Source organism: Tamandua tetradactyla, chromosome 1, assembly GCF_023851605.1.
Source record: "Tamandua tetradactyla isolate mTamTet1 chromosome 1, mTamTet1.pri, whole genome shotgun sequence".
In the NCBI taxonomy this organism is placed as follows: domain Eukaryota; kingdom Metazoa; phylum Chordata; class Mammalia; order Pilosa; family Myrmecophagidae; genus Tamandua; species Tamandua tetradactyla.
The window spans coordinates 219,390,525-219,416,913 of record NC_135327.1 but is presented as its reverse complement, the minus strand read 5'-3'; the positions used below and the strand labels follow the sequence as shown (position 1 = coordinate 219,416,913).

General features: G+C 36.1%; 1 protein-coding gene across 4 annotated transcripts in view; it reads right to left on the bottom strand.

Moving 5' to 3' along the window:
- Positions 1-26,389, bottom strand: part of ARHGAP12 (Rho GTPase activating protein 12) — a 129,565-nt gene that overhangs the window by 16,931 nt on the left and 86,245 nt on the right. For all 4 annotated transcript variants that reach the window (XM_077152286.1, XM_077152294.1, XM_077152302.1 and 1 more), the window contains 2 exons: positions 19,722-19,783; positions 565-646 (listed from right to left, as the gene is read on the bottom strand). In XM_077152286.1, coding sequence (XP_077008401.1) covers positions 565-646; positions 19,722-19,783 — 144 coding nt within the window. The remainder of the gene's footprint in view (positions 1-564; positions 647-19,721; positions 19,784-26,389) is intronic.

Sequence of the window (26,389 nt, the reverse complement as noted above, 5' to 3'; positions counted from 1 at the left end):
CAATTCATAATTTTTAGGGTTTGTATTATAAATAACTGGAGTATGGTTAGTAAACATTCAAATGTATAAAAAGCAAAATCCCCGACGTAATGGTGACATTTCCTTTTTTAAAAACTGGCTGAAAATAGACATAGACATTGGCATCTGAATCTCTGACTAGTATCCAACATGTTAGACCACAATTCAGGATGGAGCCTGCCACCCCACTGCTTATTTTCTAATTAATATCTAAAATAGCAAAGTATAACACAGTAAACTTGATTCATGATGAATCGAGGTATGTATTTGTTCTATAATGCCCAAGTATTAAGCCCCACCTTTCAATTCAATGGCTGCAACAGAATTTGTTGATCTTAATAACACAACTGATTAGACTTTCCTAATTAGTTATCTTCCTTCTCTTGGGAGTCAAAATGCCTCTTTAACTAAGAAATCTTCATTTATTTTTATTTGCATACTACCTGTAGCTAGAAAGACTTTGGAAGTCACTTTCTGAATTTCAGGTACAAGATTATCTACATAATTTTTAAATGTATAAAACCTCCAAAGAGAGAAAATACTTACCCAACTTGTGCTACTTCCTTGAGTCTTGGTAAAAAGTAAAGATGAACCCTGTAACACTGCCCAAGAAGATAACCAGCTCTTTCTGAAAGTACAAAGATGACCAGTTAAAGCCCCACTCTCCATTTCTTTCAACCAATTTTTAAAATTTGAACCAACTTAACTGTTATTGATGTTATACATAATTTACACTTGTTAACTGACATTCTAAATGCTTTTTTTGAGATACAATTTTAATGGAAACTACAATTATTTTATCATCCCAACCTGATCACAAAACAGAACTGATTATAGACATATAAGCTATCAGAATAACCAAGAATGATTCATTATATTCACATGTGACTAATTCAGCATATGTGTGATCAAGGACCCTTTGAGTCACACAATTAACACTATATTTGGTGAGAATTCAAATTCATGATTAAAAACCAGACATTTAATTCTAGTCTTAGAATTAAAGTACATTTTATATTTCTTGGTTTTCTCCTCTCCCCTAACAGGACTGCAATAGGGAGGCAATAGACATTGGGTACATTTCTAATGTACAATAAAATGTATATTGATTGACCACTGTGTTGACTTTGTAATTTAGAAAAAAATTTTTAAACCTTCATCTTAGCAAGGTTTACTAATTACGAAGATGAGGGGTTCTTTTGTTTTACTGTCTCAATATACATATGAAAAAACTCTGAATATAAAAATGAATAAAGAAAAAGATCCCCATTTCTTTTCCTTCCATCAGAGGTAACCGGTATTAAGCTCCAATGTGATGTAGAGCTTTAAAGATGACATCCACTCATCTACTGTGCTATCCCCAGACCTACAGGTGAGACTTGCCAGATGAGCCGCCACCAGTGCTTCTACTGGAACACTGAAGCCCGTGATGTTATACTCTTCCCAGCACCCACTCAACTCCCGCCCCTTCATTTTCTTTAATCCTCTATCAGAAATTTTTGTGTATAAGGTTCTCTCCCACTGGAGTTATTAATTATTTGAAGACAGACACAGTGTTTTATTATTATTTTGTAATCTACCTCAGGCCTAGCAAAGTACTTTTCAAACGGGAGGTGTGGATATTTGCAGTTTTTGCAAATCGGAAAATAAATTTTAATTACTCTATACAGGTGTGGTAGCTTGAATCATAAACTCCCTTCAAAGACATGTTCTTAATCTGAATCTGCATTTCTGGGGGTGTGAAACCATTTGTAAATGGGATTTTTGGAAGATGTTATTTTTAGTTAAGGTGTAGTCAACTGAATCAGGTGGTTTTTAATCCATATTACTGGAGACCTTATAAAGAGAATAAATCGGAAGCCAGAGATCAGAGAGAGCCATATGGACAGACCCAAAGTCAGCAGAAACCGGAAGAGAAGATATAAGGAGTGAGAGATGGCCAACTGACAGGAGGCAAGGATGCCAGCCAAGGAACCCCATTCTCCTATCTCTTTAAATAGTACCTACTGACTTCCTGCTATGAAGAATGCTTACATTTTCATTTTAAATAAATGTGTGTGTTCAGTTTCAGAACAACTTCTGTTGATTCTTCCCAAACTATGACTGACACAATTCCGAAGAAAGCAAACATAGAAATAGACTCAGGAAGTCAATCATGATTTGGTGAAGAGTTCCACCGATCTGGCTCCCCAGTGAAACTCATGAGAAATATAAAAAACCACCACCCATTCAAAGCCTCTGGAAATGGTCTAGGGCAAACAGCAAATGAAGAAACATCTATTCAGGAACAGAAGGAGAAATTCTGTGAGAAAAGCCAAGGTCTGCGGTATATGCATCCAGACTGGTGTGTCAAGAGCACAGGGCTCCCCTCCCCACTCCTCACCCCAGACCCTAGTTGGGTAGCTTTCTTCCAGGGAAGACTTCAATGTTTCTCATCTGGCCCCCAGCTGCCTGTTGCTAAGGATAAGTCCTGGGTAAGTGTGGTTGAAAGACAGGGTTCCCTTTTCCTGCCCAATCCCCCACTCTTGGAACAAAGGCTCTACTTTGGGCCAGGCACACTGCATAGCCCTCCCTGCAGCTCCAGGCTCCTCCCTGAAAGGCAAACTGAGAGGACCTCAGGTTCGGCCCTTCTACCCCCCACTACCAAACACTCGGCTCCTAATGTGGGGATGTCACTCAGAGAGAAGCCTGTCACTGCCCCACCCCCAGCACCAAAGCCCTGGCTCAGGGATTTTGCCTGGCGAGGGAAGCAGGCCTTAAAAAAAAATAGCTGGTAGTCTCTTCCAAAGGAATTGACTTCATTTGCAACTTCACTGCAGAGCCTGGAGAGGTCCAATAGTGCTCTCAAAACCAGTGGAGGTTGTTGTGAAGGAAAAAGGGAATAGATGAGTGGACTTCATGAAGAAGTGGCCTATAGTCTCAGCCAACTAGTCTGCAGGAGTACTAGGGAGTTAGGCAGTGGGAGGAGAACAACTGAAGTTAAGGACAGATATTAAACACTGACTTCAGAAATTATCCGTGGAAGGATGAGTTTGTAGAGAAATACATGTGACAGCACTGTTGAAAACTATACAGCAATCAGGGAGCAATCAGGGGAGTTTAACAGGTGGTTTTGGCCATGGAAATAGTGGGGAAGAGTCCACAGTACCACTGCCATTCCAGGGAGTTATGGGCACACCCAAAGCTGTGCCCCCATGATGAACAAGAGTGCCTTAACTCTGAGGGAGGGAAACGCACATCCCTAAAATAATCCATAAGTAACTAAATGACAAGAAGAGCCCTGGAGAAGGGAAAGACCAATACCCAGAGTTGTTACAATATATTCCCTACAATGTCCAGTTTCCAAATAACAAATTACAAGGCAAACCAAAAGAAATCATGACCCAGACACTGGGGAAAAAGTAGGCAACAGAAATTGCCTGTGAGAGCAATCAAATGCTGCATTAAACAGAAGAAAGATTTCAAAGTAGTCATTATAAATATGCTCATAGAACTAGAGGAAAGCATGACTAAAGGAGTAAAGGAAGGTATGGCAACACGATGTCTCAAAGAGAGAATATGAGTAAAAAAGAAGCAGTTATAGAGAAGAACCAAATGGAGACTATGGAGTTGAAAAGTACAATAACTGAAATTAAAAATTCCACTAAAAAAAAAAATTCCACTCATAGAAAGTCCATAACATGGAAATCTATACAGGCAGAAAGACAATTAGCAGTTGTTTAGTGCTAGGGGCTGGGGGTTGGGAAGTAAGGAGTGACAACTAAAGGATATGAGAATTCTTCAGGTGATGAAAATATTCTAAAATTAACAATGGTAACAATTACAAATATCTGTATATATACTAAAAGGCAATGAATTGTACATTTTAAGTAACCAAACTGTATGGTATGCAAATTATATCTTAATAAAGCTATTTAAAAAAGACCTAACTGTTCCCAGATTAAGTCCCTCCACCAGAACAACTATTAAACTGGTAAGAACTGTCTGAATCAACAATTTTGAAACTCAGGGTCTAGTAAACACACAATGGAGAACCCAAGAAAGTGGGAGAGGAAGAGGTTGGTATAAACCTCGGTAATTACTGGTGAATAATTACTGGTACTCCTTGCAGCAGCTACCATCCCCAGGCTTGCAAAAGGTAAGCAGTGTGCTCCACAGCTCTGGATGCTGGTGCATCTTGCTCATGAAAGGGTGGATATAAACACAGTTTCCCTAGATCCAGAGGTGTGTGGTCTGATCACAGATCATAGGTTTTGATCAGCTACAGTAGATTGTTGGGGGTTGACTGAAGGCAGCCATTATTCCAACCTGACTTGGGCAAAAGGCAGAGATGTCTTATAGATAGTACCTTCCTGAAACCTATGGAAATGTCAAAAAGGCTACATTAATTAATATGCTGAATCAAGAAAGAGGAACTTCAAAAGCCATAGAAGCAGCTCCTGGCACCCTTGCTGGTCCCTCCCTTGGCCCCTCTTCCCTTGGCATAGAGTCATCCACTACTCCCATTATAAGTCCTTGGCTTTGTTTCAGTTGAGAAAGACTGACCTTGGAAACTTCTCTCCACCTACCCCTCCCCGCCCCCCAGATATGCCTTCAGAAAAAGCAGCTTGGGACAGCTAAAGCAGCATAAGAAGCAATTAGGTCAAACAGTCTTACGGCAAAGGATTAATGACTTTTAGTCTTACAATAGAATATCCTACAGAGAAAGTCTAATACATAAGGTGTAGAGGGGCATTGTAATTCCTGTAAACAGGGGAACTTCTAAGGCTACCACCAAGTACAAGACTAGAAAGGCTCAGAAAAGAAAGGGAAACCCCTGCACTTTGTATTTGCTTTCGCTGATCTACTTAATAGGAGGGCTAAATTCTGAAGAAGGGCACCAATCAACACAAAGCCGATTTGCAAAGACAGTGAAAGGTGTTTTTTTGTTTTTTGTTTGGGTTTGTTTGATTTTGTTAGCTCCTTGCACTGAAGTTAATCTGTTAAACTCAAGACATAAACAAGAAACAGACAGCTAAGGTACTAAATCCCAGAGCTAACATTTAACATAACGGAATGCACAGTGTGCAAAAAAAGACTACAAGATTAACAAAGAAATGAAAAATGATGGCCCATCCAAAGGAAGAAGATTAAAAATTATGAAAACTGTGGACATATCAGAAAAACACTTTTTAAAAATTATCCTCAATATGCTCAAGGAATTGAAGGAAAATGCAGAGAGAGCGAACTAAAGGATATCAGGAAAATAATGACTAGACAATATAAGACTCTCAGAGAGATAGAAATTTTAAAAAGGAACCAAAAACAACTACTGAAGGTGAGGAACACAATAACTTAATGAAAAATTCTCTAAAGGGTTTCAACAGCAGATTGGAGCTGGTAAAAGAAAAATTAGTGAATTCAAAGACAAGACAATGGGTCAGGCTGAGAAGCAGAAAGAAAAAGTCAGAATAAATGAAAACTGCCTAAGGAACATGTGGGACATTTAAGTGTAAAATACCTGCATTTTGAGAGTCTAAAAGGAGAAGACAGAAAGAAAGGGGCAGAAGGAATATTCAAAGAAATAATGGCAGAAAACTTCCTAAATTTAGGAAAAGGCATGGATCTGCATATCCAAGATGCCCAATTAACCCCAAAGAGGATAAATGTGAAGTTAAATATGCCAAGACAAAGTAAAAAAACTGCTGAACACAAAGGACAAGGAGAGAGTGGAAGGGCACAAGATCAACTCACAAATATCAGTAGGGTTTCTATATATTTGTAAAGGATTTATATACAGAAAACTACAAAACATTGCTAAAAGAAATCAAAGAAAACCTTAATAAATGGAAAAACAGTCCATGTTCATGGCTTGGAACTGTTAAGATGTCAGTTCTACCCTAAGCAATTTGCAGATTCAATGCAATCCCAACCCAAATTCTAAGGCCTTCTTTGCAGAAGTAGAAAAAGCAAACACCAAATTTACATGGAAGGGTAAAATGCCCTGAATAGCCAAAGCCATCTCAAAAATGAAGAAGTTGGAGGACTCACATTTTTTGACTTATTACAAAGCAAGTGGTAAAAACAGCATGGTACTGGTACAATTATAGATACATAGATCAATGGAATCAGAATTCAGAAATAGATCCTCATATCTATGGCCAACTGATTTTTCAAAATGCTGCCAAGTCCACTCAATTGGGAAAGAATAGCCTCTTCAAGAAATGGTGCTGAGAGAACTCAACATCCCTATGCAAAGAACTGAAGGAAGACCTTTACCCCATACCTCATAAAAAAATTAAACCAAAATAGATCAAAGACATAAATATAAGAACCAGAACTATAAAATTCCTAGAGGAAAACATAGAAAACTATCTTCAGGATCCTGTGTGAGGCAATGGTTTCTTAGACTTTACACACAAAGTACAAGCAAGAAAAGAAAAAACAGATAAATGGGAACTCGTTAAAATTACAAACATTTATGCAAAGAACTTTATCATTAAAATGAAAAGACAACCTACTCAATGGGAGAAAATATTTGGAAACCACATATCTGATAAAAGTTTGACATGCAGAATTCATAAAGAAATCCTACAACAATAAAAAGACAAGTTAAAACTGGGCAAAAGACTTGAATAGATGTCTCACCAAAAAAGATAAACAAGCAGCCAAAAAGCATATGAAAAGATGTTCAAAAGCATTAGCAATTAAAGAAACACAAATCAAAACCATAATGAGATACCATTTCACAGTCACTAGAATAGCTACTATTTAAAAACAAAAACAAAACAAAAATTACAAGTGTCAGAGAGGATGTGAAGAAGCAGGAATACTCATCCGCTGCTGATGGGAATGTAAAATGGTGCAGCTGCTATGGAAGACAGTTTGGCAGCTTCTCAGAAAGTTCATATAGAATTATCATATGAGTGAGAAACATCACTTCTAGGTATATACCCCAAAGAAATGAAAGCAGACGCCAACATATATCTGCACATCAATGTTCATAGTGGTTTTATTCACATTGCCAAAAGGCGGAAACTACTAAAGTGTTTATCAACTGATAAACGGATAAACAAAATGTAGTATATACTCCTATAAAATATCATTCAGGTATTAAAATGAAGTTCTGCATATATGACAACATAGATGAAACTTGAAGACATCATGTACAGTGAAATAAGCCAGACATAACAGAAATTTTGTATGATCTTACAGATATGAAATAATTAGAATAAGCAAATTCATAGTCAGAAATGAGAACACAGGTTACCAGAGAATGCAGTGGGGTAGGGAATGGGGAGTTAATGTTTAACTGGTGCAGTTTCTGTTTAGAGTCATCACCTGATGGAGTGATGGAAAAGTCTTGATAATTTATAGTGATGATGGCAGCACAACATTGTAACGTAATCATCACCACTGCATTACATATCTGAATGTAGTTAACGGGAAATTTTGGATGATATATGTTGCTAGTACAAAAATATTTTTAAAACACACACACACAAGCCTCTCACCTTTTGTTTTTTCTTGTGAGAGTGCCAGTATGTCTTCTCACATGTGTTTTCAATAAATTTTCTATCTGTGTACTTTCTGCTATGCTGTGCCCTTGAATTCTTCCTCATGGCATGGCCAAGAACCTGGAAGCTGAAATCCAGCAACATGTTTTGGCAAGCTAGCCAGGAAACATTTCTCCCCAACAATCTGGACTGGTATTTCCATCTCTTTGTCTACTGCTATGCCTCGAGTCCCAGTGCATTTTGCTATTAGCTCTCCTGAGGGTGTTGCAGAGTGCAGAAGGAAACCATTCACTGAGAAGAGTCGACTGTCGGGTGAGTATTCACTTTCTTGAAAAAAATCACACTGTAAGGGATGGAAGAAGCCTCACTCCTGGCACTGTCCTACAATGTGTCCATACCTAGACCATTCTGATTGCCTGAAAAGCCTACTTAAACCATGTTGTTAAAAGGAGCTCCATTTCCTTGCCTCATGTTCTTTTTCTTTGGCTTGGGAAATCCCCTTCCCAAAGTTTCTTTATTTGTGAAAAATCTTTTCTATTCTCAATAATCTAAGTAGTAAGTTAAGAGTACAGACACCCAAGAAGATGAGTGGGTTGGCTCAGAGGCTTTGGGATGCTACCAGGCCATCTGTCTCCTGACTGCAAAAGGCCCATGGGATCAAAGCATTCAGAATGACAGACTGGTGACCTGGGATGCCAGAAACTGACCTTAGTTCCAAAAGGAGGAGTATTCCTATCAGGAGACACAACAATGGCTCCACTGAACTGGAAGTTAAGACTGCCACCTGGCCACCTTGGGCTTCCACTGCCCCTAGAATCAACAGGCAAGGAAGGGGGTGACTGCACTGGCTGGGGTGATTGATTCTGACTATTAAGGGGAAATAGGACTGCAACTACATAGTGGAAATAAAGAAGAGTTTTCCTGGGAAACAGGAGACTACCTAGGGTGTCTCTTAATACTAGCATGTTCTGCTATTAAAGTCAATGGAGGGTAAAGGGAGTATGGAATGGGTAGAGGAAGAATGCAGTCATAAATACGAACTACCACCACACGACCAGTTAAGAGGAACAAGGACTGTAATGGTATAAAAATTTCCTCCTTGTCTTGTTATGAGAATGCCTGCATTTGTACATAATGCAAATATCCTGCTTTCTTCTTATCATGTGATACACATTGCATTGTTCATGTTTAAGTCATAGGATATTGAGTTTAAGAGTGAATGGTGGGCAGCGCAACAGTGGCTCAGTGGCAGAATTCTCACCTGCCATGCCGGATACCTGGGTACAATTCCCATGCCAAAAAAAAAAAAAGAGTGAATGTTACTTAAGGACTTGCACCCTGTTCTGAAGAGATTAGTACATTTCTGGTTGTACGGATAGATGAATATTGTTAGGTGAAACACGTCTGCTATTGTGTTTTATTTAATAATTAAGCATGGTTTAAGGTGATATATACAGACAGCTGCCAAGTTGAATAGGGGTGGATTGTGATGATTAGGTCTGAGGTCTAATTAGGTCAACTTGGCCAGGTAATGGTGCCCAGTTGTCTAGTGAGGCAAGCACTTGCATAACCATTACTGCAAGGACATTTCATGGCTGGTCGATAAACCATCATCAGTCAGTTGAGTGTTTCTGTGGTTGACTACATCTACGACCAACTAAGGGAGCATCTCCCGCAAATGAGATAATCCAATCAGCTGGATTTGAGCTGATCAGCTGAAGATTTTTACGGGAGGAAAAGGGAATTTTCCCAGCTTCTTCAGCCAGCAAACCCCTTCTGTGAAGTTCATCAATACTCTTCACATCAGAGTTTCCAGCATCACAGCCTGCCCTATGGATTTTGGACTCTTGCATTTCCATTGTTGTGTGAGACACTTATAAAAATCTCATATTTCAAGTATCTCCTGTTGCTTCTTTTTTTCAAGAGAACCCTAATACAATTGTATTATGCCCATGCTTCAATTTCCATTAAAGTAAAAGCCCACTTTTGTTAAAAGGCATTAAAAAATGTAAGATTACACCAGTTAATTGTAATAAGCTAAGGGAAATCACTCAGGAGAAAGGAGAACCCAGCTCTGTGTGTGTGTGTGTGGGGGGGCAGTGCCCTAGTTGGAGCCTTAAAAATTACTAATATAAGACAGTAATATATTATATTACTAATTATAATATAAAAATTACTAAAATAAGACCTTCCTGGGAAGGTCAAATTTTACTGAGCACCCATTTCATCAGCCAGTCCGCTCCTGACATTTGAGAAAGTTGCAAAAGCTCTTCATGGCCCACAAACTTTCATTAATAACTTATTAGAAATTGCCTTTTCTGTCTTTAACAATCAAAATAAAGCTAAAGAGATGGGAAATGCAAAGAGAGTTTAGTAAAAGTCTAGAGAGCAAGCTCAGTTTAGTGTAGTCACTGTTAACAGTGCTCTGTCCTCTTAAGGTCACCCAAATCACGGTTCAAAAGCCTTGCTTCAACTGTGAGTCTGAGGGTCTCTGGTAAAGAAGGTGTTAGAAACCTTGAAACTGCCCTCAAACTCAGGATCCACTGGAGCCTTGTCCCACGTGCCACCCACACAGGCTTCAGGCCCAGGGACCACCTTGTCTCCCAAAGGAGTGGAGGACAGCCCGTTGAGGTCTGTAGCAGTGACTGAAAAAGACTTAAGGGTTCACAAAGCCACCTATGACTCTGCTGACTTCATATCTGACCAAATTAGAGGAGCCCTGGATGACACTTGACATGCCAGGTTTTAAATTATTAATTTCTTAATTACCACTGGAGCCACTCTGACTTGCCTAATTATGGGAGTTGACGGTAAAGCCAAAACTAAAATCCTCCCTATCCCTCTCTTCCATAAGCTTAAAAACATTCTAGTATACCATCCATTCTCATTATCTCTGAATGTCCCCATCCTCTTTTTCACTTCTTGGGGGCCACTTTAAGACTTGTAAATGTAACTTGTATTTACATCTTACTTGCCCTGAGACCAATATTAAATCAAGGCTTAACATCCCTAAGGAAATCTTAAACCTATAGGCCCATCTGTTTGGGCTAAAAGCAACTCAGAAATCCAGAAAACCCTAACCACATGCAAGTTTTCAGTCCTAAATCTTAAAAAAATGCATTTTTGTATTGCACTTCAACTCAACTCTTAATACCTATCTGTTGTTAAATGGCAGAAACTTAGAAGTAAAGTTCCCACCCAACTCACTTAAACAGTGCTGCCCAATAATTCTGAAATAATCTCCATATCTTTAAAAATGCATTAGCAGGGGTGGCTCAGTGGTGGAATTCTCACCTGCCATGTCAGAGACCTGGGTTTGATTCCTGGTGCGTGCCCATGTAAAAAAAACCCTTAACAGCAAACCTTACTGACCTCTACTGCGTCAGAGCACAGACTTGTAAGGTATTAATTTTGTGAACTTACATATTCCTAGTATAAAAATGAATCTTTTTATAGTTATTGCTAACTATAATTTCTAAATAAATTTAGAATGCTGCAAAAGATTTATGAAAGTAAATTCTATCATAGTCAATGATAACCAAATTTGATAAACCCATTTATAATATTCTTTTAAAAAAAGAACTTTGTATAAAACTGTACACATACAAAACTGAAATTTAGTTTTCTCTGTTAAAATAATGTAAATTGTTAGCCTAGTTAATGAAAGGTTATAATGCTATTCTCAACCATCTGAATACTTGATAAAAATTTATATCAAATCAGAATATTCTTATTAATGTTTATGTTGACCTTATAATTCTTTATTTCAGAAGACAAGTCTCACTCTTAAAGGAAAACTGCTACAAATAATTAATACCTCACCTTGTAAAAAAATGAAGTGCTAAAACAGTTTAACGTATAACATTAAAAAGTGTTCAAAAAGTATTACAATTTAAAAAAAAAACAAAAACACACATACACATAAAACTAACCATAGGCCAATATACGTAGAGCACCTCTGCTGTATATCACAAACAGTGAACCCTAATGTAAACTATGGACTATATTAGAATAATACTTTTCATCAGTTGTAACAAAGGTATCACACTAATGTAAAATGTAAAAAAGGGAGGTGAGGGAACTCTATTCTGCATATGACCTCTCTATAAATCTATACCTTCTCTCTGAAAAAAATCACTGGCATTAAAAAAAAAAGCATGACCTAGAGTTAATGCTTATTGGGTACAGAGCTTTTGTGTGGACGAAAAGTTCTGGTAATGGATGACTGTGGTGGTGGTAGCACAATATTGTGAACGCGATACTACTACTGAACTGTATTCTTGAAAGTGGTTAAAAGGGGAAATTTTGTATTGTATATGTGTTACCACATAAATCTTTATTGAAATAAAAAAAGAAGGAAACTTATAACCAAGTCACAGACAAAATAAAAATTGATACTTCAGGATATGTAGTAAATAATGATAAAGAAAACATTCCATATCAAAACCTATGGGCTACAAAAGAAAATTCATAAATGTTTAAGAATACAGCTAAAGGAACTGGGGGGGAAGTAGAAGAAATTAAATATCAAAGCAAAAATTAATTAAAAAGAAAAACTGTAGAATAAATACATATCTGAGAACTAGTCCTTCAGCAAATCAACAGAAGGCATAAACTCTTAGCTCACTCAATTAAAAAAAAAAAAGACTACAAATATTTAAAGTAAGAAATCACACGGGAAAATTACTGAAGATATCAGATTTCAAAGCACGCCTATTTGCCTTTTCACTGTGTTACCATTTGACTGCTGGTGCCTGAGCTCAATAAGGCACTGGCATCACAAAATACTGAAAGTCATTATTTTTTTCATTGCCACATTCTCAGAGAAACAAGTCCGTTTCATTGGAAGGACTGATTTTTATTAACTTTTGACCCCTTGCTGCACCTTTTTAATTAATTCTGTATGATAAAATGAGTAGAGCGCCTCTGCTGTACAGTAAAATAAGTAGTGTCTCAAGAACTGAAGCATTTGTCTGACTGAGTCACAAGCTGAATTAAGCAAGTTTTTTTCATGGAACCCAATTTTTTCCTGAGGAAAAAAAACATCTAATGGGACAATCTGTGGCTGGTCAGACTTGGGTATTTGATACACATAATTTCAGAGATAAACAAAGAAAGTCTGGTGCTTCAAAGAGTATAAATGACAGTATTTGTCAACAATTGAAATCAAAGCTTATTTCAAACAGAAATTGGAATTTTGCAAAACTTGGTACCTGTGAGTGAAAATTTTCTAACACAATGACTTTTCTGATGACTGATTTATGATATTTTTGATATTATAAAACAAAATGTCTCAACATTTGAAAAATCAGCAAATTCAGTGAATTAATTTTTCAAATGACAGAGCAAGATGATTCAAAATTATGTGGTGGAGCCATTCAAAGTGCAACATAGACCAATGTATTTTAATGAATCTAAGTATGAAAATTTGTGTAACTTTCTTTTTTTTTTTTTGCATGGGCAGGCACCTGGAACTGAATCTGGGTCTCTGGCATGGCAGGCGAGAATTCTGCCACTGAGCCACCATAGCACCACCCTTACAAAACAAAAACCTGTGTAACTTTTAAGAAACTACATGTAACAAGTATAGGTGTAACAGGAAAATATTCACAATTATCTGAGAAAGCTATTAAAATATTGCTCCTTTTCCAACATTATTGGTGTAAGGGAGGATTGTCTTTATAGATGTCAACCAAATAATTGCATTAGATATGAGAATCCAAATGTCTTGCATTAAAGCAGATCTGCAAAACAGTAAAATAATCCCTTTCTTCTAGTGGAATTTTTTTTTTTGTATTAGAAAATGTGAGGGATTTTCTTCATAAATTAATCATGTTATTAATGTTAACATGTGTTCTGGTTTGACTCTTGTGAACCCCAGAAAAGCTATGTCCTTGAACTATCATTCAGTATTGGTGGGAGGGACTTTTTGATTGTTTTGATGGAGATGTGACCCACCCAATTGCGAGTGTTAACTTTTGATTAGATGGTTTCTACCCATTCAAGGTGGAGTTGCTTCCTGGAGCCCTTTAAGAGGGAATCATTTTGGTAAAAGTTTTAGAGACCATGCAGTCAGAGACCTTTGGAGATGATGAAGCAAGATACCACCACCATCCAACCTCTGCTCCAAGCTTCGGGAAACAAGAAGCCTGGAGAGAAAGAAAGCTAGCAGATGCTGCCAGGTCTGTCATGTGCCTTTCTAGTTGAGAGAGAAAACCTTCTTGAACCAAGGTATTGATTGTTCCCTTAATGCCTTAGATTCGACATTTCTATAACCTTGCTTTAATTTGGACATTTTCATGGTGTTAGAACTGTAAACTTGCAACTTAATAAATTTCCCTTTTTAAAAGTTGTTCCATTTCTGGTATATCGCATCCCGGCAGCTTACAAACTAGAACAACATGTAACAGGTTTATTAATTTTTAAAAGAATAAATATTTTTACAATTTCTCAATTGTAATTTCTCTTAGGTCATAAAGTTTGGGAATCACTGATTTACAGAAAATTAAAAGATTATTTGCTCAACTATGAACATACATTTGAAGATGAGGTGAATTTCTTAGGAAAACATTATAAATTGCCAAAAGTATTCCAAAAGAGATATAAAATCTGAAAGAATAATTATAACAGGAAAAACAACCACAATAAAATCAGGGAAAGTGGCCAAAGAACTATCTGCACTAAAAATCTTCAAAAGGGAGAAAGGAAAAAAAAAAAAAAAGAACCGATTTCACAAATGAATTCTACAAACGAACAGTTAAGGTACAGATATTTGTAGAATTTTTAAAGCTATTTCAGAGCACTGAAAAGAAAAACTTCCAAACCCCAAATCTGACATAGAAAGTTCAATTAAAGGAAACCTAAAACAAACAAAAAAAAAACCTACCTATATGTAAATTTTTAAAATCGTTCTTAAACAGAAGACTGATCTCAATTCTGACTATAAAACATGGCAGTTTAGCAAAAATCCTAAACAAAAATTTAGGAAACAGAATCCAGATTAAAAATACAACATGATCAAGTGAAGATCATTATACAGAAGGTTTGGTATTAGGAAATCTATTGCTACGAACTTATTCCACCTATAGATCAAAACAGAATGCCATGATTTATTCCACAGGTGCACAAATGTTGATAAAATTTAGTATCCACTCCTAGTAAAAACAATTAATATATGAATAAATGGATATTCCCTTAAAAATCAGCATCATCCTTAAATGAGAAAACATATTGGTCTCATAAAAGACATAACAAAACAAGTATGTCTAGTATTACCATGAACATTAATTTTTGAGCAACTAAGCAATTCAACCAAGGAAAAAAAGAAAGAAATGAGACATTTCAAAATTATAAAAGAGGTGGCAAACTTTACCTGTGGACAATAAGGCAATTCATCAGGAAATTCAAATGAGACATATAAATTATGTAAGATACACTATGGAGGCTGTGTTCCAAATTAATATAAAGAAGACAAAGTCTTACATATATACAAGTAACCACTTGTTAAAATATATACCGGAAGAAAAAGTCTGTTTATAGGACAAAAAGGTGAAATATCTAGTAATAAACTAAAGAAATATTTTAAGAGGTATATAACGCAAACTTTAAAACGCTACGATGAGGGTCACAAACGACTCAGAAAAGCGCACAGGCAAACCATCATTCTTTGATAGGAAAGCTGCATGACCATAAATGTCAGTTCTTCCCAAATTATCGTACAAAATTAAGTTGATCCCATTAAAATATCTAGAGAATTTTTGCAGCAACTAGAAAAACTGATTCTAAAGATCACAAAGAAACAAAATTCTGTAAAGGTAGAGATTAAGTCTACTAAATATATTATAGAGGGTGGGCCACGGTGACTTAGCAGGCAGAGTACTCGCCTGCGATGCTGGTGACCCAAGTTTGATTCCTGGTGCCTGCCCACACACAAAAAATAAAATATATTATAGAGCAATAGTAATTAAACAGTATGAAACTAGTGCATGGATAGAAAAATATATCAGGGGAATACAAGACAACATCCAGAAATAAAACTAAATATATACAAAAGGTTAGTATTTGATAAAAGGTCTTCTTTCAAGTCAACAGAGGGAGGTTATTTGGTGGTAATATGATAATTAGATGGTTAAAAAATTAAACTGGGTCTTTACTCACATCTTACACTAAAAGGTATTCCAAATAGAGCAAAAAATACTAAATATAAAAAAACATAAAAGCACCAGAAAGTATTTTAATCACTCACAGGGGAAAAGGCCTAATAGAACATAAAATCTAGAAGTCATAAAAGATGAATAAACTTCTGCAGGGAAAATATCAATGTGAATACAGTTTTAAAATAGGAAACAAATGTAACTTACCTTATAAATAGTTCATTTCCTTAATTCATAAGAAGATACTACACAACTAAAAAAACAACAACCCAAAATAAAAAGAGACAAATGGTATGAGCCAACAATTCAACAAAAACATAAATGGCTATAATACTCTGCCTTTCTAAAAAGAAATGCAAATAAAAATACCATTTTCTCCCTATGAGACTGGCAAAGTTCAAAGAATTTGACAGCATGCTGACTTGGCAAGGATGTGAAGAAATGTATTGCTATTGGAGGTATGAACAGATTCAATGTCTTTAAGCACAATTTGGAATTTTCTATCAAAATGACAGCTGTGCTTCTTGAAGATGATTGTATAATGATATAGCTTTCACAACGTGACTGTGTGATTGTGAAAACCTTGTGTCTGATGCTCCTTTTATCTACCTTTTCAAAAGATGAGTAAAACATACAGGTTAAAAATAAATAATAAGGGGAACAAATGTTAAAATAAATTTAATAGATTGAAATGCTAGTGATCAATGAAAGGGAGGGGTAAGGGATATGGTGTGTAAGAATTTTTTCTGTTTTCTTTTTATTTCTTTTTCTGAATTTGATGCAAATTTCTAAGAAATGATCACGATGATGAATATACAACTATGTGATGATAATGTGAGTTATTGATTATATATGTAGAATGGAACGATCACATGGTAAGAATGTATTTGTACGTTGGTATGCTTAATAATTAAATTTAAAAAAAACAGAAAAAAAATGACAGCTGTATATGACTTAGTAATTCCACTCTTATAAAATTTATCCTATGGGCATATTTACATATTTGCAAATGTACTATTCAAGATGCCAAGTGTAACACTATTAGTAACAGCAAAACATTACAACCATTCTAAATGTCTACTGTATTAGGGTTCTCCAGAGACACAGAACTGACAAGACATGTAAGTGTTTATACAAGACTTATTACAGGAATTGGCTCACATGACTATGGGGACTGGCAAGTCCAAATTTCACAAGGCATGGTACAAGCTGGGAACGCCAATGATTTTGAGGAATTCTCCTGGAGAAATTGGCTGAGTGAACTAGAGTTAGAAATTATTCTTTCTGCCTGCTGAAATCATCAGTTCTCCCTTTAAGGTCTTCAATAGACTGGATGAGGCTTCTCTCACCTCTGAAGGCAATTTCCATTGTTGACTGTATATGTCTGTGGTCATAGATTTAATCAACTAACTAATGGTCTGAAGCCACAGAGAAACAACCAGGCCAGTGCTCACTTGACCAAACAACCTGACACAGTGAACTTAACCATCACTGTCCCCACCTGGTCAATTTGACACCCATATACATCACCTTAAACCATATTTAATCTAAATTAGACAGTAAAAGTCACACTTTTGACCAACGTAATTCAACTGTCCTGCGTACAACCAGAAATACACTAACCCTTTCCCCAGAAGAGGATGCAAGTCCTTGGGTAATATTCACTCTTAAACTTATCTTGTAACTTAAATAGTATAATATAAAACTAATACACCTTATGTGATATGATAAGGGAGTAAGATAGGAAGAAAACAAAGATAACTGCTTTATGTATGTACAAAACATTCATAACCATTATAGGCCTCGTTTCTGTAACTGGTTATGTGGACATGGCTCTTTTATATTTATTTTTTATATTATTTACCTTGTTCCATAACTCACTTCATAGTCCCTTTACCCTCAGCAAGCACCTCAGCTAGCTGTGGTTCTTTGCCTGATACGGTGACTCAAACCTGCATTCCTCAAGTTTCTGGCCATTAGTAATCCTGCCTAGAATGGGCTGTTATAGTTTTCTATTGAATGTAATCACAGGGCATGGTAATATCAAGAGACACCCCAGGGGATCTCCATATTCCAGAAAAAAAATCTTTTTTTCCATTGTGTAGAAGTTCTATTTCCCCTTGATAATCAGGGTCAATCAACCCAACCAACACAGTAATTCCCTTCTCTGCCTGTTGATTCAGAAGCACCAGGAGCCCAAGGTGGTAGTTCTAACTTCCAGTTCAACACAATCATTGTTGTGTCTCTTGGAGAAGCACTCCTTTTGGACCTAAAACCTGTAAACCAGCAGAACTTAAGGCAGTGTGAACAGAAAGCAAAAATTTCTCTAATGGATCACTAGGGGTAATAGTGACTAGTGCCACTCCCATTTCTACCCCTTGATTCCTGGACCCATGAATCTCGGCTATGGGAGAAAGAGCACCTGGAGTGGATGCTGATTCAGACTCTGGGTCTTATTTTCAGAAATCTCAAGCCTGTGGCTATTAGAAATAAGAGTTTCTTTCAGGACATGCATAGAAACTTTCATATGGTACTTGAGCTGGGAGTATGAAGCCTTGAGTTCATTCCTTTCTTTAACAACTGAACTGAGCTAATTCAGGAATAACCAGCCAACATCATTATACTTTTTCAACTCTACAAAATTCTGTCAAAGTATCAAATACACTATCACCCAAAGCCTGGCCTCTTAAAAGCATTTGAGTAGCAGAATCTAAAGGTGATTTTGCATATCTCTATTGCCAAGTCATGCCATGTATTATCAATGTCATCTTGGTCACTGAAAACAGACTTATTAGTAGCTTTTAATGTAATTAGAATAGAGAACCAATTTCCAAAACCCCAGAACCAACTCAGAAATCTCATCCTCAAGATTCTGTTTTTCTAAGAACCACTCTCAGTGCTAAACTTCGTATTAGTCAGGGTTTTCCAGAGAAACAGAACTGACAGGATATGTAAATAAGTAAATATTAACACATAGAAATGCGCTCACGCAACAGTAGGGAGTGGCAAGTCCAAATTTTGCACAGTAGGTCCCAAGTTGGGAACTGCAATGAAGGCTGTTGATGAATTCCCCAGGAAATGCTGGGTGGCTGAGGCAAAGATGGAAATTCTTCCTTTTGACTGCTGAAATCATTAGATCTCCCTTTACAGCCTTCAGCAGGGTGGATGAGATTTCTCTCATTGCTGAAGGCAATCTCCTTTTTTCATGGCAGAATCCTCAGAATCAGCCATAGGTTCAATCAACTGACTAATGATTTAAACACAGGAAATATCCTCAAGGCCACTGCTTGCTTCACCAAATAACTGGATACCAAAACCTGGCTAAGTTGACACATGAATTTAACCATCACATCTACCAACAGGGAACTGATTAAATAAACTAGGATGCAGCCATCCATATGGAACAGTTAAAAAGCATGTGGTAGCTCTACATGCAATGAAATGAAACCAAGATACACTGTTAAAAAGTGTGCTTAGAAAAATAATCTACGCACATACAAACACACACTCAACACACACTCACACACACGTTTTCCCCCGCATCTCTAGAGGAAAGCATTAGAACTTATGAGATCATGAGACTTAACACTGGTTGCCTCTGTGAAGGGGAACTAATGGTTGAATGCTGACTTCACCAAGTACTTTGGTTATATATTTTTGTTTATTTTAATGTTTATTGTGGTAACATACATACAACTCAATTTCCCATTTTAACTACTTTCAAGTGTACAGTTTAGTGGCATTAATTCATTTGTTTTCTTACCATGTATACTTATTACCTATTTTTTAAAAGAATAAAACAATTTTAAAAGAAAGCTAATCCTCCTTTAGAATCCCGTTTTTATCACCTATGAATTTGATATTATCTTAAGACATATATCAAGACAAGGGAAAATCTTTATATATTTCATGACATCTTACATACATTATATCAAGAAATATGATTAAAAATGCAAATTTTCTAACAGTTTCTATTACAATATAATCATATTGATAATTTATACTTATTTCAATCAGATGAAACATGTAAGGACATTAATATTTGTGTACTTACCGAACCTTTTTCCCATTTTCAGTAATTTTTGTTACATTTAATAATCCATATTTCTCTTGACCCTATGGAACAGATTAATACAGTTCATACATCATTCATATAGACAACAAGATTCAGGTTCTTATATTTATTGAATCAAAATGATCTAGGACTCTAAAAATTAGCTTAAAAGAAAAGATTAGTCAGTGCGTAATGTAATTAATTTAGGGTTATTTTAAGAATATAACTTCCTAACATTTTCTATAAAGTTGTTTTTAGTATTTTTTATCATTAAACACTTCCTGTCCTCCTTAAGTAATTGCTGTCATCAGGTACTTTCCTAACAAATTAGATTTCCATTTGAATGCTACAAGTCAACAATGGAAAATAATTTATATCTTCCTGTTCAAAGAAAACGATATAATGTGATACCACAAAAAGGGACTTATTTACTTTGCTGTTATTTTACAATAATATAGCTTATATAGCTTGCAAACTATTTAATATACTAATTCACTGTGTCAGAATGTAAAAGCTTGATAGAACAAATGCAGTGACTATTTAATAAATTTACTCAAAGGTATGCTTAGAGCTGGCCTTAAAGTGGAATAAAAACTCAATGTACATGTCACTAAACATATTCTCAGATAGTTAGTTGGGCTTTGGACAAAATGTATTTATTAGCCAGCTGATAAAAATAGCAAGCTATCTCATTAAACCTTACGAAGGCAAAAGGCACTGGACTAAAATTAATGCTGTCTTACAATTCTTCCAGGAGAAACTAAAGAAGCACTTTCAACTGACTTTAACCAAAATGATTTGGTGCTAATAAGTAATCCTTGAAATCAGTAAACACTGCATATACATGACAGATCAGTTCATTTTACTTCAACAGAAATACACACATACAGAATTCAGAATTCTAATTCAGAATTTCTCTCTGAAATTTAACTGATTCCTCAGTTCTTTGCTCTATGCACTTTAAGTAGAAAATAAAACTTGCTTATATGGGAGATAAACATAATATTGAGTATTTTTTCAATAATGTCTAACTGATACTGTTTTAAAGTTTTGCTTGGTCACACATTGTGTTAATTAACATTTTTGGCATATTGAGAAGTTAGGAAATATACACACGAAGTTTTACTATAATTTATTCACGAATCATAGGTTATCTTCTTAGATATGCAAGTCTGATACTTTTCCTAAGAGCTCTCTGTTGCCTCTCAACAAAAATATCAATTATTCAGTTATAAGTTGTACACAATAATAATAAATAATGTTAAATAAGAACATTAAAATTTTCAGTGATACAGGAATTAAGCAAAACATTAACTGAGTCGGCACTGGTTAGCTGAGCTTGGAAGCACAGAAAGGCAGGAATCAAGCCCATGAATAATGTGACAGGTGGAATTATGCAGGGTAAAAGAGCAGAGGAAGGAAAGTGTTAAAAGGGGGAAAAACTGGACTGGATAGCAGTAGTGACAAATAGTCTAAGGAGGAGAGACAGACTAAACCAGGAATTCCTGTCTGAGTCAATGGGTAGAATGAAATGGGTACAACTATGTACGTATTTATGCATCACTCAAGGAAAAGGTTCAGAGCTCACAGAGATCAAGACCCAAGTACCAATGCTGTGAGCGTTATGCATTCTAACTTGAACATGAAATAAACACAAATGCCACATCCAAAATGAACAAACACAGAAAATAATTACGATGGAATATGATAAGTGCTAGGAGAAGAATATGTATATGCAAACTTTGAATACCTAACTCAACCCATGAGAGAATGAAAGCAGGGAGGACTTCCTGAAGAAGCTGACACTTCAGCTAAGGAAAAGGAGAGGAAGGACAGTAGGAGATAGAAAATATTTTAAGCTAGAGAGCACATGTCATAATTAAGTGATTTAAGTTTCTTTAAAGAATTTGGTGAGGTGAAAAAGTCTCAGAAAATGAGTCATGGGGAGAGGGAAATCTCTTGTGTAACATGCTGAGGAGGGGTTTGTTTTCAATCCTGAACGGGCTTAAGCAGCAGAGAAAGAAATGAATTAAGAGTGGCAAGACTGGGAACAAGTAAGAGACTATCCTAATATTAACATGAGAGATGATGAAGGTCTAGACTAGCACAATGATAGAGTGTGAAGAGGGGTCAAATTCTAGTATCAGAAGACTGAAGTGGCAGGGACTGGATGCCAGGGTAAGAGGGAAGATGTAAGGAAACCTGCCAAGCTGAGGCAAGTGGGTGGATGGTGGTATTTCAGTGTAAACACCCTGATCTCTCTATGTAATTATTCCTCCCCCTCTCATTAATCTCCTTGACCATTCCTAGGTTGTTTCCCTTATTGCACTTAAGTGCAATTATTGATCTATTATTTATTCACTGTCTGCTGCACTAGGTGGAACACTGGGACCTCAGCTACTGTGCTCAGTGTATGACCAGGGTCTAATAGAGCAGCTAGCATGTAGCTAGTAATCAGTATGTATTTGTTGAATGAATAAACCAACAAATTAACAATGCTATCATAAGAAAGAAATACAAGAGAACCAGGCCAGGGGTGCAGAAAATGAAGCTTTAAGTTTTAAACAGCCTGGTTTTTGAATTTGACAAAAAAAAATGCTTAGGAGGCAGACAAATAATATGGATTTGGATATATAGGTGAAAGAGCTTGGAAAAAGATTTAGACAGATTTTTATTTTATACTGTTTGGTTAACTTTTTCTACTTAATATAATTCAAAACCAACCAATGTTTTTGTGTAGCCTAATAAGATAATTCAAAAAAAAACCTCAAAATCAGGCACAATTATTTCTTAGTCTAAAATTTTGATACTCAAGGAAATTTTAATATGGAAAATTAGCAGAAAGATGTGTTTCTATAAGGACCAGCTACTAAATAAAAAAAAAAAAAAAGGGAAAATTATGGTTAAATTATGAACAAAAAAATTGTAAAGTCATCTTCTAAACATAAGACCAGAAAAATATAAAATTTCAATTTATTAAGTAATTTGGGAACAGATTCACAAGATCATAATCATTTTGGAGGCTCCAGAATTTCTAATCAATGTTGCATTCTTACTTAGTAAAATAGGCATTTCCCAACTGGGGCTAACAATTATATACCAAAATCAATCAACCTCACCAAAATCCTGATCTTCAGTTAATGATGCTATAATCATGTAATAAGATTACTTGTATATAGAATATGCAAACTTGTGCGATGGTATAGTGTTAAAAAAGCAGTGTGATAAAACATCAAGAAAAGGTAAATCCATAGAGATAGAAAGCAGACTAGGGGTTGTCCAGGTTGGAGAGAGGGGAGTAGGCAGTGACTGCTTAATGGATATGGGGTTTCCTTTTGGGATGATGAAAACATCTTGGAACTGGAGAGTGATGGCTACACATACTGTGAATGTACTAACTGCTACTAAACTGTATACTTTAAATATTAATGATTAATTTTATGCTACATGAGACCCCAATAAAATTTTTTTTTATTAAAAAGGACCAGTTTTTTTCAATGAAAAAAAAATCAGCAAATTTGTCCACTAATACTCTTGTCAAAGAAAGTGTTAAAATGTACTTTTTTTTTCCAAAATGGACAATGCATTTTAATACCATAGTTGGAAATACAGGGTCAAAAACCCAAGTTTCCAAGTCATTTTTTCTAAACTTTTATTCAGTATTCAGTAATTGAGAATTTTAGGCTCTAAAATAATATATGCCTCTATAAATTCCATCTTATGGATACATTATAGATATATATTATTGAATTTTAAAAAATGCATACGCAGCTTATTTCCAATGCAGATTTGAAGAGACCATGAAAAAAAACAATATAATTTGAAAATAGGAAACATAAAAAAATAGCATGTTTAAAATTTATGTTAAGGGATTAAATTTTAAATACAGTTTGATCAGAAGCGGTTGAAGAGGTAGGTAGATGATTTGCAGAGAATTTTAACGTAACATCAGGTAGCTAACATTTATCAGAATATTTTCACTTCAAAATTGTAGCTTCTTTTTTCCTATTACTGAGCCTTTATATCAATCAGATTTTAACCCACAGAAAAAAGGAAGAGAAAATATCTTTTTGTAATAACTAGATAAGAGTAGGCAAGAGAGGCAAGACTGGGTGAATATAGCTAGTGGAAAAGAAGAACGCAGAGAACAGGTACCCAGAAGGGAACAAGAGGAAGTGAAGGGCCAGGAGGACACAGGTCTTAAGGGCATGCGCAAGACAGGGTAGACCAGAAACACTCAGGAGGAAAAGGAACGTTGTGTGCTTATGTGAAATTAGAACAACTGCAGGTAGAATTAGCAAAGATGTTCAACTGCTCACCTAAAGTTAAGAAAATGAAACTGAGAAACACTGGTGAGGCAGTTTCCAGAGCTGGCCATTAGGGGGTACCATGAGTTAAGGTCTAGTTGCTACCATACTTTTAAGAAAATGGATAAATGGGGGAAATAATTTGCAACCAATCTTATGAAACATTTTCAAATTCATGTTTCTAGGATTACCTAAAATCCCCTTTGATTTAGAAAATCATTTATAAAAGATCTTTCTAGGAACTGTACATTACCTATATTTAAAGTAAGTTTTAAAAGGTTTTCTACTTTTTTAGATTGATCAATTAAGAAGATTGTAGGAAGAATGCCTTAGGTTCATACAGTAATTCTTATCAAACCACTAAAATTTTGTTTACTTTTACCATCTTTAACTTCATGTTTATGTGCCCAGTACTGTGTTAATATAATACAAAGAACAAAAATAGGCACATATAGTCTCGATCCTTTAGGAACTGTTCTTAGTAGGGAGATCAGAGGTATATGAAATAACTTGCACACAGGGTAATACAAAATTGACTTTAAGAGTTCACAGATAGGGCGGGCCACAGTGGCCCGCCATGCCCAAGGACCTGGGTTCAATTCCCGGTGCCCGCCCACGTCAAAAAAAAACGAGTTCACAGATAAAGAACAAAACTTGCTAAAAAGAGTAGGTCTTGAAAGAGGTACAGGATTTAAGTGTATGTGTACAAAATGTCACAGACCATTCCAGAACCATTCTCAGACCTCTCTCAGAAGTGTCAGCAGAAAACATATCCAACTCATGGGATGCAACCCAAAAGACCTGGTTAGATTAGGGAACAGGGAAGGTGAGAAATCAAAACAGTATAAGGAAATTTTTTACTAAGAAATCTGAAGTATCCTAATAAATAAGAATCTATCAGAGTTTCATAAAATAAGGATATTGCAACAAAAGTTTCATTTATTCATTCAACAAATATCTGCTGAACAACTACTACTGTTTGGTACTGCAGTAGGTTCTGGGGATACTGTGTTCGTGCTCTCATAAAGCTTTTATTTTGTCTAGCAAGGAAGACAACATCAGTAAGCAGTTGGAGATTCCTATAAGAAGTAAGTAATGAAAAGAGTTACTCTATTTTATATAATCCAGTAACATATAATCAAAGTTATCAAGAGTATCTATCACAGGGAAACCTGACCTAACCTAGAGGATTAGATTAAAATTCTCTAGGAAACAAAGTTTGACATGAGCCCTAATAAGTGAACAGTAGTCAAACAGGCAAAGAGATGGCAGGAAAGCTTTCCAGTGGGCAGAGGAAATATGCAAATGAAACCAGCTGCTAGCAGGCCCATCTCCTAAACCCCCCCTTACTTGTTGACGTCCACCTACTCATGTTTACTAATAAGTGGCTTTCTTTACTGAAAGCCTAATTCCTGTATCCTTTTTCCCCTATAGAAACTAGTCAAGAGCAGTTCCAAGTAGATTTGAAGACTGGAGCATACACAAAAGGATAAAATTTTGACCATGAGTTACCTATGCTTAATCATAATACTATAGAACAGGCCCCTCATCGGGTCAAGGCCACCATTTTTTAATATGTGTTGTATGAATAGGCATGATTTGTAATGGTGCATGCTCCTCATAACCCTGCTTCCTGACCTGCACCATCCTACCGTGTCCTGAGTCAAGCTCCTAGATCAACCCCTTCCAAATAGCATAAATAACATAAGCCCCCTTGGTTCCAAGAGACAAATATAAGCCTTACATCCTGGTTCTTGCTTGGCCTTGCAAGAAATAAACTCTTTCTTTTCTTGAAATCCTGATGTCATAATATTGGCTTCTATGCACATCAGGCAACAAGCCCACCTGCTTGTTAACACAAGGTCCCTAAAGTGAAGCAGAGCTCCTTTGAGGACCTGAAAGAAGGAGAGTGTAGCTGGAGGGGGAGAAAGCAAGGGAGGAGTGCAGAGTTGAGGCTAGCAAGGCGGTCAAGAGCAAGCACTGTCTTGTAGTTCATATGAAAAACTGTGGTCTTCATTCTAAATGAAAAGAGAAGCGACTGAGGACTTTTAAACAGTCAGCAACTTAAAGTCTGCAACTGAAAGAAAAATCTCTGGAATAGATTCCAAATACAGAGATCAAGCAACATTTCATCAAAGTTAAGGCAGGTGTATGGAGAGAAGTCACTGGGAGGTTTTCAATTTCAGGGAAGTTGTGCTACATATTGTACACCATAGGAAAACTGGGATCTATGCTCACTGAGGAGGACAAAAGCACTCTTACCTTTGGTATGCTAGCCTGAGGAGAAAACAGTGAAGTATAATTTAACAGTATTCTCTGGAAATTTTTATATTTATTTTTTAAAAATCAAATATATATTCA